Source organism: Dipodomys merriami, unplaced genomic scaffold (genome assembly GCF_024711535.1).
Source record: "Dipodomys merriami isolate MVZ:Mamm:240054 unplaced genomic scaffold, mDipMer1.0.p SCAF_6, whole genome shotgun sequence".
NCBI classification, from domain to species: Eukaryota; Metazoa; Chordata; class Mammalia; order Rodentia; family Heteromyidae; genus Dipodomys; species Dipodomys merriami.
This window is the reverse complement of record NW_027206179.1, coordinates 61,936,006-61,954,586: the sequence shown is the minus strand read 5'-3', so window position 1 is coordinate 61,954,586 and position 18,581 is coordinate 61,936,006. Positions and strand designations below refer to the sequence as shown.

Genomic DNA, 18,581 nt, shown 5'->3' with positions numbered 1-18,581 from the left:
GTAAAGACTTAAAGAGAAACTTCTCTGAAGAGGAAAGAAGGATGGCCAATAGACACATGAAGAAATGCTCAACCTCTCTAGCCATAAAAGAAATGCAAATCAAAACAACATTGAGATACCAGCTCATCCCAGTTAGAATGGCTATAATCAAAAACTCTAATAACAACAGATGCTGGAGGGGATGTGGACAGAAGGGAACCTTACTGCATTGTTGTTGGGAGTGTAAACTTGTTCAACCACTTTGGAAAGCAGTATGGAGGTTCCTCATAAGACTCCACATAGAGTTCCTCCATGACCAAGCAATCCTACTTTTGGGCATTTACCCAAATGATCACAAACAAGACCATACTAAAGCTACCAGCACAACTATGTTTATTGCAGCATTATTTACCATAGCTAAGATATGGAACCAACCCAGATGCCCCTCAGTAAATGAATGGATCAAGAAAATGTGGTATATATACACAATGGAATTCTATGCCTCCATCAGAAAGAATGACATTGCCCCATTTGTTAGGAAATGGAAAGACTTGGAAATATATTAAGTGAAGTAAGCCAGGCCCAAAGAAACATAGGTCCCATGATTTCCCTTATTTGCCATAACTAGTATATGTCTGAGTCAAGTAGAAAAGGTCAGATAAGTTGGTGTTAGGGGAATGAACCCCAAGATAAGTATTCGAATGTTTTTTTGTTTTTTGTTTTCCTTTCATGCTATTGTTTCTAACATGTTTATAAGATGGTTTCTTTGTTGCTTTGTATGTCTGTCCCCCATGGTATAACCCCTGCTTTCATTGTATGTGATGTTGGTATAATTTGTGGAGGGAAGGGAAAAAACAAATCATTAAAACAGAGATACAGGTGGACCCATTGCAACAATGAGATGTACAAGTCGTTATGTCGAAAAATGAACTTTACAACTTTGGTGGGGAGTGGAGGAGGATCCGGTTGGGGGAGGGAGGAGTATAGGAAGGTATAGGAAGGGGAAACAAAGGAGGAGGCTACAGTACTTGATAAGAAATGTACTCATTATTTTGCCCATGTAATTGTAACCCCTCTATACAGTATTTTCACAATAAAAAAGGTAAAAAAAAACAAAAAGAGAGAGAAATGAACCCCCCAAAAAGAAATGTACTCGTTATCTTGCCCATGTAATTGTAACTCCTCTTTACAGTATTCTCACAATAAAAAATAAAATAAAAAATAAATTTTAAAAAGTAAAAAATAAAAAAGGTAGGAGAAGAGTTTGTAGTGGGGAGGGGCAGTGAGACCACTCAGTCTGCAGTGAAAATGTAAAAGATTTTATTGAGCGAAAAGTGCTGATGCACCAGGACTGCACCTGGAGTCAGAATCCCAGGAAACAGCCCCGAGTGCCAGCCCACATTGGCTTTTAAGCATTTGGGGCTAGGGCGGGGAAAGGGGCAGGCTGGGTGTTGGTTTTAGCCAATGATTGTTACAAGAAATTCTCACCTGAAGTTTAAATTTCCTGCCAAGGTTTTGCTGGTGGGAAGCAGGGGAACAGAACAAAGGGTGGTGATGGCTCAGCTGGCATTGGGTTAGGGTTAGGGCTTACATTGTTCAGAAAACAGAGAAGCGGAGCTACAGAGTTACAATTACAGTTACTAGCTAAAATGGCTAGATACCAGGGAAGTCTTATCCACAGCACACTTACATTTATATCTTCAAGTCATTATCCATTTTACACAATCCAAGTCAAATATTATATTCCATCTTTACTTCCTCTACCATATCAAGTTAAGGACTTTCAGATTATTGGATTGGGTAATGAAGACGATAAAAAGGTGAGGAGGAAAAGAAATCAAGATATTCAGGAAACAAATGGAATAGGAAGACCCAGAAAACTAAAAGGAAGAAAGAAGACTGGGACCTGGAGGTAGGAAGAACTTTGAGTAAGAGGCAATGTCACCAGCATAATAGGCCTTAGAGATATCTGTGGGAGGGTATGTCCACACTGGGGCTTGACCTCAAGGCTTAGTGCTGTCCTTAAGCTTTTTCATTCACAGCTGGCACTTTACTACTTGAGCCATCTCCACTTCTGGCTTTTTGCTGGTTAATTGGAGATAATGGTCTCATAGGTTTTCCTGTCTGTATGGGCTTTGAACTGGGTTTTCCTGTCTGTATGAACCGGATACTTGGATCTTAGCTTCCTGAGTATCTAGGACTACATGTATGAGCTGCCAGTTCCTGGCTCTTAGGAACATTTTTTTAAATCAAATTAAGGAGACAGTGAACACATTTGCAAAAGTGGTATCTTGTTTGAAACTCCAATTTACTAGAATGTGGCCAAAATGGATTGTTTCCTACAATCTGGCTTATGTGTGTGTGTGTGTGTGTTTAAATATTTATATGCATATGGGTATATACATATAGTATATATATACATATAGAATATATAATTAGTATATGTATTAGTACATGTACATATGTACATTATATAATTTTTATATTTGCCTTTTACTTATCGCTGACTTCTGACAGGTCATGAGAGGTAGATTACAAAAATGAAATAACTGTGTTGAATGACTTCAAATATTTTGTTTCGTGCAGAGTGTTCACTGGAGAGAAGCTCTGAATATCTTGAAGCTGGTTGTTTCTCGATCAGCCAGTCTGGTGCTGCCTTCTTACCAGCACAGCGACCTGTCCAAGCTAGAGATACACCGAGTGTGGGCCAGTGCCTCCAAGGAGCTGCCTGGAAAGACTCTGGATTTCCACTTCGACATTTCAGAGGTACTTGGCTGGGTGAACTCTATCTGTGCACTTGAACATAGATTGGTGGTGGAAAAGGTTATAAGTAGTTGCCTGGACAAATGCTAATTATTATAAATGAATACTTCTGAGGTCTAAGTTATGTTCTTTTAACAGAACATTTTAGGTTAAAAATGTGTTGAGAGGCCCAGCACCACTGATTCATACCTGTAATCCTAGCCATTCAGGAGACTGAGTTCTGAAGATCATGATTCAGAGCTAGCCTGTACAGGAAAGTCCGTAAGATTGATCTCCAATTAACCACCAAAACATTGGAAATAGAATTGTGGCTCAAGTGGTAGAATGTTAGCCTTGAGGAAAAAAAAAAAACCTCAGGGACCAGCACACACATACACAGAGAATGCTTTGAGTATTGGGCTTTCAGTTGGGAACTTAAAACAGAAACTGACCTCAGTTATTTAACAAAAATAATAATTAAAAATAGAATGATGAGCTTGGAATGTGGCTTAGTGGTAGAGTGCTTGCCTAGCATCCATGAAGCCCTGGATTCAATTCCTCAGTACCATATAAACAGAAAAAGCCAGAAGTATTACTGTGGCTCAAATGGTAGAGGGCTAACCTTGAGCAAAAGAAGCTCAGAGTCTGTACCCAGTGCCCCAGAGGATCTCAAATTCAAGACTAGCATGGGCTAAAAATTGAGACCTTATATTAGGGGGAAAAAAGCATGACCTTCCTTCATTATTTGTCTAATAATTATTGCATCATATCTTGTTATGCACAGTCTATTTCCATGAACTACCTCTAGTCTGAGATTTGTAGCAATATGGTCTGAGAAATGTCTGAGATTTGTAGTAATATGGTGGCTTCCCCAAGCCACAGTGATTTTTTTTTTTTTTTGCCAGTACTAGAGCTGGAACTCAGGACCTGAACACTGTCCCTTAGCTTTTTTACTCAAGACTAACATTCTACCACACCTCTACATTGACATTTTTTTTGTTTTTTGGGGGGATCCGTTCGTGGGGCCTGAACTCTGGGCCTGGGCGCTGTCCCTCAGCTCTTCAGCTCAAGGCTAGCGCTCTACCACTTGAGCCATAGCGCCACTTCCAGCTTTTTTCTTTTTGCTTTTGTGGTGCTGGGGAATCGAACCCAGGGCCTCAGGCATGCAAGGCAAGCACTCTACCACTGAGCCACCTTCCCAGCCCCTACCTTGACATTTTTGTTGATTAATTAGAGATAAGAGTTTCTCCAACTTTCCTGCCTGGGCTAGCTTCAAGCCACAATCCTCAGATCTCAGCTTCCAGAATAGCTAGAATTACAAGTATGAGCTTCTGGCACCAAGCCTCACATTGCTTGTAAAACATATAAAATTAGGTTGTTGTCTTAAGTGAGAAAGAGCCTAGCAGCCCAAACTAAGAAGTCAAGAAGAAAAGAAAAAGCAGAAAGTCACCAAATTGGTGATTTGGGGCAGTCTGTATTTAAGCATTTTTTAAGTCTAAGGAAGAAAATAACCTGGCTTCCAAGTCTTTATTACCCTCATGATACCTAAAAAGAAATTGGCTGGGCACCAGTGGCTCACACCTATAATACTAGCTACTCAGGATGCTGCAATCAGAGGATTGTGATTCAAAGCTAGACCAGGAAGGAAAGTTATGAGACTTACCTCCAACAAACAAAAAGCCAGAAATAGAGGTGGGGCTCAAGTGATAGTGTGCCAGCCTTGAGGAAAGAAATTCAGGGACAGCACCCAGGCCCTGAGCACAAGCTCCCAGACCAAGACCAAAAAAAGGGAAGGAGGGAGGAAGGGAAGAGAAGGGAAGGGAAGAAAAAAAAAAACAAATTGTACCTTATTGGACTATATAATCAAGGCCTGGTGGTACCATGTCTGGTGCATGGATCACTAATATATATTTCTGAAGCACTAACAAATGTATAAACTCACTAAGAAATAACATAGAGCTGCCTACTATGGAACTCACTTGTATTATTAAATAGGTTGGCTTTTGTTATCCAATAGTATCCACTGATTTTTCACAGATAAAATACTGAATCAATCAGATTCTATGTTACCCAAGGCCAGACCAGCATCTATATTTAGTATATAAATGATATTAATGGGGCTGGGAAGGTGGCTTAGTGGTAGAGCGCTTGCCTTGCATGACTGAGGCCCTGGGTTTGATTCCTCAGCACCACATAAGCAAAAAGAAAAAAGCCAGAAGTGGTGCTGTGGCTCAAGTGCTAGAGCACTAGCCTTGAGCTGTAGAGCTGAGGGACAGCGCCCAGGCCCAGAGTTCAGGCCCCACGACCGGACCCCCCAAAAAATATTAATGTATTGATTCAGCCCTTTGTATATAAATTATGTTTTAACACCATTAGGAGAGAAAGCTGTTTTTCTTGAGTTCATTCTCTTCTAAAACAAGTATAAAAATGGTGTGGGCAGTGAACCACATTCCTTAACTCAGAGACCCAGAACTGCTCCAGAGTGAGGGGCCTTGGGAGCCAGGATGAGAACTGCAGAACTGCTGGTTGCTTTCTGCCCCCTCAAGGCCCTATGATCTGATGTCTCAAGGAGAGACCAACTTGGAGCTAAAGTTTAAGAGATGCTGCCTACCAGACCACCAACCCCACTCTCAGAAAGAGAGATTTCTTAAGTACTACCCAAGGCCCCTTCCATGACCTCATCTATTTAAATAATTGAAAAGATATAAATTATTTAAGTAAAATTTTCAATTAATGAAAGCATATAAAACCAGGTATCAGTGGCTCACACCTGTAATACTAGCTTTTCAGGAGACTGAGATCTGAGAATCATAGTTCAAAGCCATCCCTGGGCAGGAAAATCTGTGAGATATTTATTTCCAATTAACTACCAAAAAATAGGAAATGGTGCTGTGGCTCAAAGTAGTAGAGCACTAGCCTTGAGCAAAAGAAGCTCAGGGACATTTCCCAGGCTCTGAGTTCAAGCCCCACTACTGACAGAAAAATAAAACAAGATAGATAGATAGATAGATAGATAGATAGATAGATAGATAGATAGATAGATAGATAGATAGATAGATAGATAATTGATTAAAGGTTGGAGAGGTAAGATGGAATTTTTAATCCTTTGTTCTAAGGAACTCTTTTCAGGATTAAACACCTAAAACCTTACTAATGTTTCTTGTCATTACCAGTGGCTTACAAAACATATTGAAAGATAAGTCATTACACTTGCTTCCTGCTGCTTAAGGAGTATGGGAAAACATTGGAGATGCAAAATGATACAGAGTATTTATTTGGATGTGGGGAATAACCAGTCTATGAATAGCACTGAACTTCTCCAACCTGAGTATTATTCATTCCATCAGTTTTTGGTTTCTTCTATGTAGATTCCTTATCCCACAGATCTTGTGTGTGTGTGTGTGTGTGTGTGTGTGTGTGTGTGTGTGTGTGTGTGTGTGTGTGTGTGTGTGTGTGTGTGTGTGTGTGTGTGTGTGTGTGTGTGTGTGTGTGTGTGTGTGTGTGTGTGTGTGTGTGTGTGTGTGTGTACACGTACATATATGTCAGTACTGGGGCTTGAACTCAGGGCCTCACAAAAGCTTCCTCAACACTAGCATTGTACCACTTAAGCCACACTTTTATTTCTGTATACCACAGAATTTTTTTTTTCTTTGCCAGTACTGGGGCTTGAACTTGGCCTGAGCACTGTGCCTCAGCTTTTGTGCTCAAGGCTAATGTTCTACCTCTTTGAGCCACAGTACCATTTCTGGCTTTTTGATAGTTAATTGAAGATAAGAATCTCACAGATTTTACTGCCCATGCTGGCTTTGAACCAAGATCCTCAGATTTCAGCCTCCTGAGTAGCTATGATTATAGGCATGAGCTACTGACACGTGGCTACCATCAAATCATTAATGAGACAGAATAATGTGTGCTTTTGCATTCCTTTCTCAAGACACCAATCATTGGGAGGCGATATGATGAACTCCAGAATTCTTCTGGGCATGATGGGAAACCCAGGGCCATGGCAGTCACCAGGAGTGCATCATCCACCTCTTCAGGCTCCAACTCCAACGTCCTTGTTCCTGTGAGCTGGAAAAGACCCCAGTATTCTCAGGTAGACAATTGTAGGCATGGAACATTGGAATGGAGTTTAGGGGATCTACAGAGCCCCACTGCCCATGTGATACTGGATCCCTCCCTTCCCACCATCCCACTGACCATCTAGACCACAGTGCTTCCATGAGGGCTCACAGCATCCCAAGCACACTCACTTTTATCTTTGGACAGCTCATTGTGTTGACTTGAAAGCTGGCTCTGTGGCCTCTCCCCACTGGCTGGAGTTCTCATAACACTTAGAAAAATCTGATCTTTTGCCAAGTGCTGGTGGCTCACACCTGTAATCCTAGGTACTCATGAGGCTGAGATCTGAGGATCACGGTTTAAAACCAGCATGAGCAGAAAAGTCTGTGACACTCTTATCTCCAAATAAACACCTCAACACTAGAAGTGATGCTGTGGCTCATGGTGGAACAGTAGTAGCCCTCAGCAAACGAACTCAGGGACAATGCCCAGGCCCTAAGTTCAAGCCCCAAGACAAAAAAGAAAAAAAGAAAACAAAATCTGGGGCTGGGAAGGTGGCTCAGGGATAGCGTGCTTGCCTCGCATGCATGAGGCCCTGGGTTCGATCCCTCAGCACCACAAAAACAGAAAGGCTGGAAGTGGCACTGTGGTTCAAGTGGTAGAGTGCTAGCCTTGAGCTGAAGAGTGCAGAGACAGTGCCCAGGCCTAGAGTTCAGGCCCCACAACCAACAACAAAAAGAAAAGAGAAAGAAAATCTGATCTTTTGTATGAAAGCCCTTCAAAGAAATCCTGCCCTTCCACCACTCAGAGTCCTTTCTCCAAATAACCTATCCATCATTTTCAACCAGTTCTACAGTGCTTCATCAGCCTTAGTACAAACATAATGAATGTGAGCCCTGACTTTGAATTCTCTTAATAATCATGGCTTGAAAAAAATGAAAACAGGCAAAAAAAAAAAAAAACCCATTATAGTTAACCTACAAAGTCTAAAATACTGCTTCAGCATGGTCTTGGTACTTTATCAATGACCTGTTTCACATGTGTATTCTGCAACTCAATTCACCAGGGCCCCACTTCCAGCAGTCACCTTTCTTCTGTAATAGTGGCTACAGTATTTGGGCAGGTCTGCTCCCAGGACCCCATAATGAAAAATGAAAACTTGCCTGTGTTTCCTTTCCAGAAGAGAACAAAAGAAAAGTTGGTGCACGTCCTTTCTCTGTGTGGCCAAGAAGTAGGACTAAGCAAAAACCCCTCGGTAAGTTTCATCTCCAATTAACCAGTAAAACGCTTGAATTGGGGTATGCGGAGTGTCAGTCTTAGGTACTGAATTGAAGACCCAGTACTAACAGAAAAGAGAGAAAAGAAAATGATGACAAATTAACAAAAATGTTATTATTAACAAAATGACTATTAACAAAAATACTATTAAATGATAGATTAGTCATTTTTTTCTCATATAAATTTCACTAGTATAATAACACCAAGTTTTTGATTACACCAAAGATTGATGTATATATGTTTCTGAAACTTGTAAAATTCAGACTATTCAAATTGTGTGAGCATCTCCTAGCATGTTTTAGCAGAATTGGTAAACTTCTCGGGGTCTGGTTTCACTATATAGTGCAATTGCTTAATTTTCCACATTAAAACTTCTCCAAGGGCTGGGGATATGGCTCAAGTGGTAAACATCTACCTAGCAATGCAAGGCCCTGAGTTCAAACTCCAATACTGAAAAAAGTAAACACACACACAAAAATTTTTTTTGGTTGGTCGTGGGGCTTGAACTCTGGGCCTTAGCGCTGTCCTCAGCTCTTCAGCTTAAGGCTAGAGCTCTACCACTTGATCCACAGAGCCACTTCTGGTTTTCTCGGAGATGAGAGTCTCATAGACTTTCCTACCCGGGCTAGCTTTGAACTGTGATTCTCAGAACTCAGCCTCCTGAGTAGCTAGGATTACAGGTGTGAGCCACTAGCACCCAGCTAAAAATTCACTTTTAAATAGAAAGGTTAAGGTCACAGCAAGCCAGGAACATGATGTCCTTCCATTGCTGGCACAAGGTGGCACAAAGAGAGACTTTGTAACAACAACAAAAAAGAAAACGAAGGAAGGAAGGGAGGGAGGAAGGGAGGGCGGGAGGGAGGGAGGGAGGGAGGGAGGGGAAAAAACAGTAAGGTTTCATCTGTACACTGAAACCAAGTTTAGTCTTTCTTTCCTAGAAATGCACCTTTATAATTTCCAAAAGAAAATCACAAACTAAGTAATTGGCCAAATAAATTAGGAATTAACAGATTTCTCTGTGGATCTGTTTGTAAAATTCCAAATGTATCTATTTATGTAGTTCATGAGTAGGTAGACACTCCTAAATACTTCAAGTATAAATTGATATTTCTTTTGGGAAAGCACCTAGCCATCAGCTAAATTTGGCCTCTCTATGAGTCATCTTTTTGGTGGTATTGATGAGTGGGGTTTGCTGCTGTTCCTCTAATATTACTACAGGCAGGGGACCAAGGCAGGAGGGGCAGACACATTTTGAAGCCCATCATGAAGAGAATTCAGGACTTTTGCCTTGCAATGGCCCAACCAGCCAGGGCTCTCTTTTGTTGCCCTTGTAGGTAGCAGCCTCCTAAAGATTCATACTGTCTGCTCCTCTACTGAGGCCTCACCCACTGGAAATACTTTCCTGGAGCACTTTATGAATAAGACAGGCAGCACTGACTAGAAATGAGAAATGGGAATTCTAGCCTGTCTTTTTGCCTTGACTACTCCAGGGACTCTGTGTCTCACATCCCAGTCCAATCCTAGTTCCAGACTCTGCCATGACAGTCTCATGACAATACAGGTTTAGTAGCCCTTATCTGAAATACTTGGGACTGGAAGTATCTCAGATTTCAGCCTGGGGATTTGGATATAGTTGCATAGACTGAGATAGTATCCCCAATCTAAAAACCCAGAATTCTCTAAAACTTTTTTTTCCAAAAATTTTTAAACTTTTTTTATTGAGCATGTCAACACTGAGAAAGTTTCCAATTTCAGAGCCTTTCAGATTTTGGATTTTTCTTCAGAGGTTTTCTGGGCCACTCAGGCTATGTTGTATGTATAATGATTGTTCGTCAACACTAGAGCAGCAATACAACACCTGAAGTTCATTCAGTCTTGTTACTTAATTCTTATCAATGATTTGCATATTTTTCACTGACAATGAAGCCATATGTTAATTTTATTTCATATCCATGTCTGGTGGAGATTGACTAGGAAAGAAAATATTTCACTTCATTCACAGGGTATTATTTCTGAAATATTTAAATGGCTCAGTGGAAAGAACCTAAACACATTAGTTTTGTACTTTTGGGCTTTAATACCTACTTACTATTACTATTGTTGTTGTTAAATTATCGTATTTTAGTGTGAGGGGGTTTCACAGTGATATTTCCATTTGTGCATACAGTATAATTTGGCTTTGGTTTCTTATTCTTGCAAGTTCCTGGATTATCTCTATAGAAAAGAAAAGGAAAGAAAGCAAGGAAGGAAGGAAGGAGCCATATGCTGGTGGTTCATACTTGTAATCCTAGCTACTCAGAAGAGGCTGAGATCTTGTTGTCCAAAGCTAGCTGAGGCAGGAAAGACCATGAGACTCTTATCTCTAATGAACTACTCAGAAAAAGCTGGAAGTGGCGCTGTGGCTCAAGTGGTAGAGAGCTAGCCTTGAGCACAAAGAGTCTCAGAGAAAGTGCCCAGACCTAGAGTTCAAGCCAAAAAAAAAAAAAAGAAAAAAGAAAAAAGAATTAAATCCTTTGCTCTCCTGGGTTATACTACAAAAAGAAAGTATTGGGCTGGGAAGTTGGCTTAGTGGTAGAGTGTTTGCCTCACATACATGAGGCCCTGGGTTCGATTCATCAGCACCACATAACCAGAAAAAAGCCAGAACTGGTACTGTGGCTCAAGTGGTAGGACACTAGCCTTCAGCTGAAGAGCTGAGGGACAGTGCCCAGGCACAGAGTTCAGCCCCCAGGACCAACAAAAAAATGACTGGCATAGTCCTTAAAATACAAATTTGATTGTGTGTGTGAATGTGTACAATCTCTAATCTCAATCATCTTGGGAACAGTGGAAAATTTTAGCTACTCCAGTTTGTGACTGCATGCTTATTTGTTTTACACACACACACACACACACACACACAGAGGTAGGGTCCCATCTTCATCCATTAAGAGGCAACCGTTCAAACTTTTGAACATTTTCCTGGTGCATGAACTTGCGTGTCTGTGACGAGTTCAATCCAAAGGCACCTGTCCAACATAAATAATGAAAGAACATTCTAAAAATATCCACTTAAGGAATTAGGTGTGTACTGGAAATTCAGTGCTACAAGAAGCCAATTAACATTTCTCCTAACATAAACAAGCAGAGGGAGACGGATGTCTCAAGAAAGGGCTCTCTTGATTCACAGGTGATTTTTTCCTCGTGTGGGGACCTGGACCTGCTGGAGCATCAGACGAGCCTGGTGTCCTCAGAGGACGGAGCCCGGGAGCAGGAGAACATGGATGACACCAACAGTGAACAGCAGTTCAGAGTCTTCAGGGACTTTGATTTCCTCGATGTGGAGTTGGAAGATGGAGAGGTACAGCATATTCTCTGTATTATAATAATAATAATAATAATAATCCTCTCAGCATGTCCTTCACTAACCAAACCATGGCTGATTTTGGAGCAAGGTTTTTAATTGGAAAACTGCAAACTGTATTTGGAATCAACTTTTATTCAGAGTACAGCTGCTTAGCTATGGCAAAAATTACCACACCCTTCCTGTCTGCACCCATGGCAAAAGCTGCCAACTTATTACTAAATGGCAAAGATCTGAGTTGTAATGACCACACAAAGACTCTGTGTGTGTGTGTGTGTGTGTGTGTGAGAGAGAGAGAGAGAGAGAGAGAGAGAGAGAGAGAGAGAGAGAGAGAGAGAGAGAGAGAGAGAGAGAGAGAGAGAGAGAGAGAGAGAGAGAGAGTCTCCAGAAGGGAACTCCAAAACACTGAAGATCTCAGCCTGTTCACTGGCACCTAGCTAAAATATGCTAGGCATTTAATTATTTTAAATGTAAAGTTGCTCTAATTCAGTGATTTCAAAGCTTGCCTGCTTCAACATGAGATCAGATCAGATTTTTGTGCTATGTTTGATGAAATGATTAGCAGTTAAAATGTAAAGCACAAGGAGGGGCAAGACAGAGAGGAGGAAAGAGAGAGAGGAGCTCTTTGCTCTGTTTTAGTGGCTGAATTCAAGTCTCAGCAGGCACATGTAGATGTGTTGATCTTGAATGATAATCATGGTAATCAGATGCCTTCTGCTATGAATCATGTGTCTGAAACAGTGTCTGGAAGGAGTAGCAATGCTGTCAGTTACCCTCATTTCTATAGCTCAGGGGCTTATTGCAGCAAAGAAGCAGTCATTTTCTCATGAACGAAAACTCAATTCACTTTTGGTGAAATTGGCTCGTGTAAAGGTGCTTGGTACTGAGCCTGGCTCATGGTGGTGGCATACAACCTTGGTCAGATTTTGTGCAACTAAACATGCTGAATTTTCCAAAGGGCTTTCTGCTGGTCTTTTTTATATGTCTGCATGCCAGTACTGGAGTTTGAGCTCAAGGCCTGGGTGCTGTTTCATAGCTTTTTGGACTCAAGTCTATTGCTCTACCACTTGAGCCATAGCTCCAATATCGGCTGTTTGCTGGTTAACTGGAGATAAGAATTGCAAGTACTTTTCTAATCTGGCTGGCTTTGAACTTTGATTCTAAGATCTCAGCCTCCTTAGTAGCTAGAATTACAGGTATGAGTCACCAATGCCTGCTAGGCCTCTACTGGTTTTATAATTAAAACAGAAGCTTCAATTCAAGATTTATTATATCTTATGGCAGGAAGTCAACCCTACTGTAACTATAAGTTTGTGGAGAAACAATACTTTAAATAGCTTCCCTAAATGTACATGACTTCTCCAGGCACCACAGGCTCACACCTGTAATCCTAGCTACTCAGGGGGCTGAGATCTGAGAATTGCAGTTCAAAGCCAACCCAGGCAGTCCATGAGATTCTTATCTCCAGTTAACTACCAAAAAAACTAGAAGTGGTGCTTATGGCTCAAAGTGGTAGAGCTCTAGCATTAAGCAAAAAAGCTCAGGGACAGTTCCTAAACCCTGAGTTCAAGCCCCATGATCAACAAGAAAAATAACAAAAGTATATGACTGCATGCCAGATGCCAGTGGCTCATGCCTCTAATCCTAACTATTCAGGAAGCTGAGATCTGAGCATCATGGTTCTGAAGCCAGCTCAGACAGGAAAGTCCATGAGACTCATATTTTCCACTAAACTACAAACAAACAAAAAAAAAAAAAAACCAGACATGGAGCTCAAGTAGTAGAGCACTAGCCTTGAGCAGAAAGAAGCTCAGGGACAACACCAAGGCCCTGAGTTTAAGCCCGAGGACTGGCACTAAGAAAAAGGAAAAGCATATGGCTGCTGACCAGCTAGCTTCTGTGTAGCTGAGGCTTGAGAGCTGCCTATTGTCATCTTCCCTAGCTATGACTACCCTCATGTCTGCAGTAGGCGAGATGTACCCATGTTTGCAGATGAACAATGTTTCTTCGGTGATTATTTCACTGGAAGTCACACTGATCAGACCCAGTTTGTAAAGAGCATAAAAGCGCTGGCTGAGGCAGGGGTCACACTCCATGATAGAGTACATATCCAGCATCTGCAAGGCTCTGGGTTCCATTTCCAGCACTAGAAAACAGAAAGAATAACAAACAGCTAAAAGCAGAGCGAGCAAGGCATGCTTCAAATAAGGGCCATCTTAAATTTCACTTTAGAGGGTTCTGGAACCAATAAAAAGGATTGCAGAGGTTTCTATTGACCATAATTAGTAAAAGAGAAAACATTCAGTAAGGACACTTACTCCTGCCCTAGCAAGCATAAGTCCCTGAGTTCAAGCCTCAGTACCACCACCAAAAAGGGGGCAGTGGGGCGGGGTTAGGGGGAAAGGAGCTCAACAATCTAAAGCAAAATATGCACCTGCTTTAAATACTTACTATGTGCTTCTGAGCCAGAGCTGAGTGCTAAGCTAAGGTTAAAAGATAGTTCTCTGATCTGTAGCTGACCAAATGTTGCTCTTAGCTAGAAATGAAGTGTAAACACCCTCTTCATGCCAAACTTAAACTAAAGAAGAAAACTGGCAGAATAAGAAATATATAATTTTCCTGTCTCAGCCAGATGAAAACATTCTGCTGAGCAACCTAGCAGGAATGATACAAAGTGGAGGAATCAATTTCAGAACAATTAATAAACATAATTTCTATTAAGGGTGGAGGCTTAATCTGAGGCATCTGGGGCTCAAGCATGTAATCCCAGCTGATGAGGAGGCTGAGATCTGAAAATGGCAGTTCAAAGCCACCTTGAACAGAAAAATCCATGAGACTCTTTTCTCGAACTAACCAGCAAAAAAAACTGGTAGGGAGATGTGGTTCAAGTGGTAGAGTGCCAGCCTTGAGTAGAAAATGTCAAGGCAAGAAGCCCAGAGTTAAAGCTCCAATACTGGCACAGAAAAAAAGAAGGTGGGGCTAGGATTGATGTAGTTCAGTGATAGTGTAACTTAGCACCTGTGTTCCTATTTATCTAGCATAACAAAAACAAACTACTAAAAATCATTCCATCTCAACATCTTTACAATAAATTTTTTTTAAAAAATCAGTCCATCAATAAAGGTAAGAAAGGAGAGAGGAAGGAAGGAAGAAGGAAGGAAGGGAGGAAGGAAAGGAGGGAAGGAGGATTAGGGAAGAAAGGAGTGAGGAAGAGAAAGGGAGGGAAGAAAAATAGAGGGGAGAGAGAGAAAAAAAGTACAAAGCAAACAGGCAGATGGTGGCTGTGGTTTGGCCCAGTGGAAAGGGAAAGAGGGACTGGAAAGAGGAACAATGTTCCTTTCTTTAAAAAAAAAAAAAAAGTATACTAGCATTTTCCAGGTACAAGTAAGAACAAATAGAGATCATTTTGTCTTTTGTGATTAAGCTATTGTAAGAAACTCAAGGGAATGAGAGTGCACTTTATCCAAATAAAATAATCTGAAAGCCAGAGCACATCTGTATTCTTAGAGGCTTGAAACAAGAAGAAGCTGAGGCAGGATAGTTGTTTGGCCCTCAGAGTTCTAGTTAAGCTGAGATAGCTGAGCAAGACTGCCCATCATGGATGGATGGATGGATAAATGGATGGATGGATGGATGGATGGATGGATGGATGGATGGATGGATGGATGGATGGATGGGTAATATAGACCGATACATACATATATACATACATGCATACATACATACATACATGCATACATACATACAAAGATGATGATAGATGGTAGACACACCAGTTGAGAATGTCTTACTACTTCTAAACATTATAGTAAATGATACCCAGAGCAGTACAATTTAAAGCATTTGAGCTTCAGAATCCATCAGCTCCAAGTTTCAATCCCAATTCTGCAAGTGATCTAGCCATATGGCTTAAGCATGGGTTTAGTTCCTTTTGGTTTCTGCGTGCCCATTTGTCCAACAAGCATACTGAAGCCTGTCAACACGAATAAAGAACAGCCTTGAAGAGCTTCTAGTGTCGTGTCAGAAGTATGACTGGTGTTCTCCAGCCCTTGTACTCACATCAGTAAAGAATTAGGTTTTATCCTTCTTGGAGAAAGTCAAGTATATTGAACTTCTCAAGAAGAGCACCATTGTCAAAAAAGAAATATGCGTCATTTTTGTCGTGTCTATTATTCACTAAACAGTCTGGGAAGTTCATGGGTAATATCTGTAGAAGTTTTTGCCCTTAAACTTTTCAGAATCTTTTAAGGTGTCATGTCTTTGCTATTAATTGCGCATCCACAGTGAGCATTGTGATTACAGACACTTTGAGCTTTGTGAAAAGCGTCAGGTGATCCCACCTTTTTTTTCCTAGTTGATGACCCTCTTTCATTTACTTGTGACATTCAACAGTTTCCTCAGGAATAATTCTTTAGGCATTCAAAAACAAAAGTATTGAGGACAAAGTTGTCACAGAAAGCGAAGCTACTTCAGAAACTGTGTCTATGATTTATTATCCCGACTATATCACTCACCATTAAGAAGTGCAACATTTCTGATGTTTAATCATAATTTTTCTCTTTGGAGGTAATACATATTTCACCTTTTTCAGAATTTGCATCTACTGAAGTATATATTGTTAGCACTGTTGTGTTAAAGCTAAGACAAATGCATTTGAATATCTTATGTCATCATTTTAAATAGACCTTTTATTTGTTTTTTTGCCCATTCTGTCTGCTCCCCAGGAACTCCAGGTAAGATGATGCTATTTTTAATTCTGACGTGCTAGTAGATGTTTGGCATCATTGCAGATTTATAACAACGTAATTGCTTTTTTCCTTCCTTCCAGCAAGCATATGCTTATTTGCGTGTATATTTCTGTTTAGATGTGTGTGATATGAGATATTTGTTCTTGGCTGCTCTAGTATAGATATATTTTCTAAAAACTAGAAATGAAGGATTTTTTTAAAAAAAGTCTTCATATGTATAGTTCTGGAAGTTGCATGATGATATCTCTTGAGAAACAGTGGTGTTTCCAATGTAATTCATGGAAATCCTACATTTTCTCATGAAGCAACTAAAACTGGATGAGTTTGGTTGCTAAATTATTTTATCGAGTGAAACTGGGCTAGGGGGTATGATTCAGTGGGCCTGTATGTGCTTAGACCCTAGGTTCTAGCCCTAATCTCTCTCTCTCTCTCTCTCTCTCTCTCTCTCTCTCTCTCTCTCTCTCTCTCTCTCTCTCTCTCTCTCTCTCTCTCTCTCTTTCTCTCTCTCTCTCTCTATCTATCTCTCTCTCTCTCTCTCTCTCTCTCTCTCACACAAACACACACACACACACACACACATATCTGAAGCCTGAGGCTAATGATATACCATATTTGCTTTTAATGAAATCTTTTTGTTTTCTAAAAATTGGAAAATATCTCTTTATGGTGACTAGATAAATTTTCATCTAAACCAAGGCTTTTAAGAGTAAAAAGGGTGCTAATAATAATGAACACCCAGATATAATTGGCATAAACCAGGGCCAGCCTTAGAAAATTGACTCATAATCACTCTATGGCTGTCATATCAGAAACAACTCCAGGAAGTTTCATTTGGGGCAACGTACTTGATCACATACACTGCTTCAACAATACCTTTTGGATGAGGGTTATGGCTTAGTGGTAGAATGCATCCTTAGCCTGCAGAAAGCCCTGGCTTCCATCCTTAGTACCACCCATAAGATAATTCTTTTTTAATATTTCTATTTGAATATTTCTAACCTTTCTAGAGTATTTGTTAATAAATGTCTATCCCAGTATAAGTCCTGTGTGCTACATTTTAGCTTGATAACCATAGGTACACTCTGCCTTGAAGAGTCAGCCATCCTTTACATTGTCTCACATAGTATCTGCCATTCTCAGTAAAGCACTATTTGACTTTTAACTTTTTATGAATGAAAATGCAAATCTGACATTTGGGGAAAGGCAGGATGGAGGGTGGCTGCATCAGGGGTGTGTCCCTGTGCCATGCACCAAAGCCTGGCCTATGACTTCACCAATATGGACTTTTTTTGAGGTTTGCTCAGGATTGAACCAGGCTTCACATATGTTCTAACCGTGCACCACCACCACCCCAGCCCCTGACACCGTGGACTTGAAACTAGAGTGATACTATCTACACTAGCTCAGGAAAGTTAACCAGGGACAGTTTTGATGCCTTTGCCTCTAACAAGGCTGTTGTATTTTCAACCAGAACAGATCTTATTCCTGCAAGAACTGCTTTCCCTGTCTCCCTGTCATCATGCTCAATGAGTACTCACTAGAGCTTCCTCCAAGTCAACAGTAGCAACCATCTGTGTCCTTCGCAATGTACTCATACCCTAGACATCTATGTTGTTTGGGAGGTTTAACGTGACTGTGCCTTTAGATCATTGTAAGAGAAAACTGTTGCTTAAGAGCTAATGCAACCCATCAGTTCATTTAGTACAAGGATATCTATTTTGTGACTTTGTATATTTCTCACAGTGATTTTTTTTCCATTCTTGTATGTCTTTTTTATCTTTTTTCCTTTCTTCACATATTGAATTTTCCTTTTTTCCAAAGACTTCTAACTCTTACATATTTTTTCTATTTTTCTACTGCAAGTTATTTATAAAAATCAATGTAGCAATTAGTCTTTTCCACCATTAAAAAAAAAAGTGATTACTGGGGATGGGAAGGTGGCTCAGTGGTAGTGCGCTTGCCTTGCATGCCTGAGGCCCTGGGTTCGATTCCTCAGCACCACATAAACAAAAAGAAAAGAGCCGGAAGTGTGGTTCAAGTGATAGAGCGCTAGCCTTGAGCTGAAGAGCTGAGGGACAGCGCCCAGGCCCAGAGTTCAGGCCCCACGACCGGACCCAAAAAAAAAAAAAAAGTGATTACTTATCACAGCAAACAGAGGTAAAATCAAACACAAGTTGAATGTCCCTTAACCAAAATGCTCATAACCATTTCAGATTTAGGAATTTTTTTTCCTTTTGGATTTGGTTTTTGTTGTTTCAAATTTTGGATTTTTGCATACACAATGAGATAACTTAGAGATAGGCCCCAAATATCAACACAAAACTTCCTATATGCTTTATACATATGCATAACCCCTGGAGGTAATTCTCTACAGTGTTTTTAGGTATTCTGTGTTCTGACTGTCAACTGATTGTATGAGATCCAGTGTG

The 18,581-nt window shown here is 40.6% G+C and overlaps 1 protein-coding gene across 10 annotated transcripts in view; it reads left to right on the top strand.

Annotated features, from left to right (window-relative positions):
- Positions 1-18,581, top strand: part of Fry (FRY microtubule binding protein) — a 493,758-nt gene that overhangs the window by 433,350 nt on the left and 41,827 nt on the right. For all 10 annotated transcript variants that reach the window (XM_070003013.1, XM_070003006.1, XM_070003005.1 and 7 more), the window contains 4 exons: positions 2,566-2,745; positions 6,656-6,817; positions 7,964-8,038; positions 11,231-11,401. In XM_070003013.1, the coding sequence (XP_069859114.1) occupies positions 2,566-2,745; positions 6,656-6,817; positions 7,964-8,038; positions 11,231-11,401 (588 nt within the window). The remainder of the gene's footprint in view (positions 1-2,565; positions 2,746-6,655; positions 6,818-7,963; positions 8,039-11,230; positions 11,402-18,581) is intronic.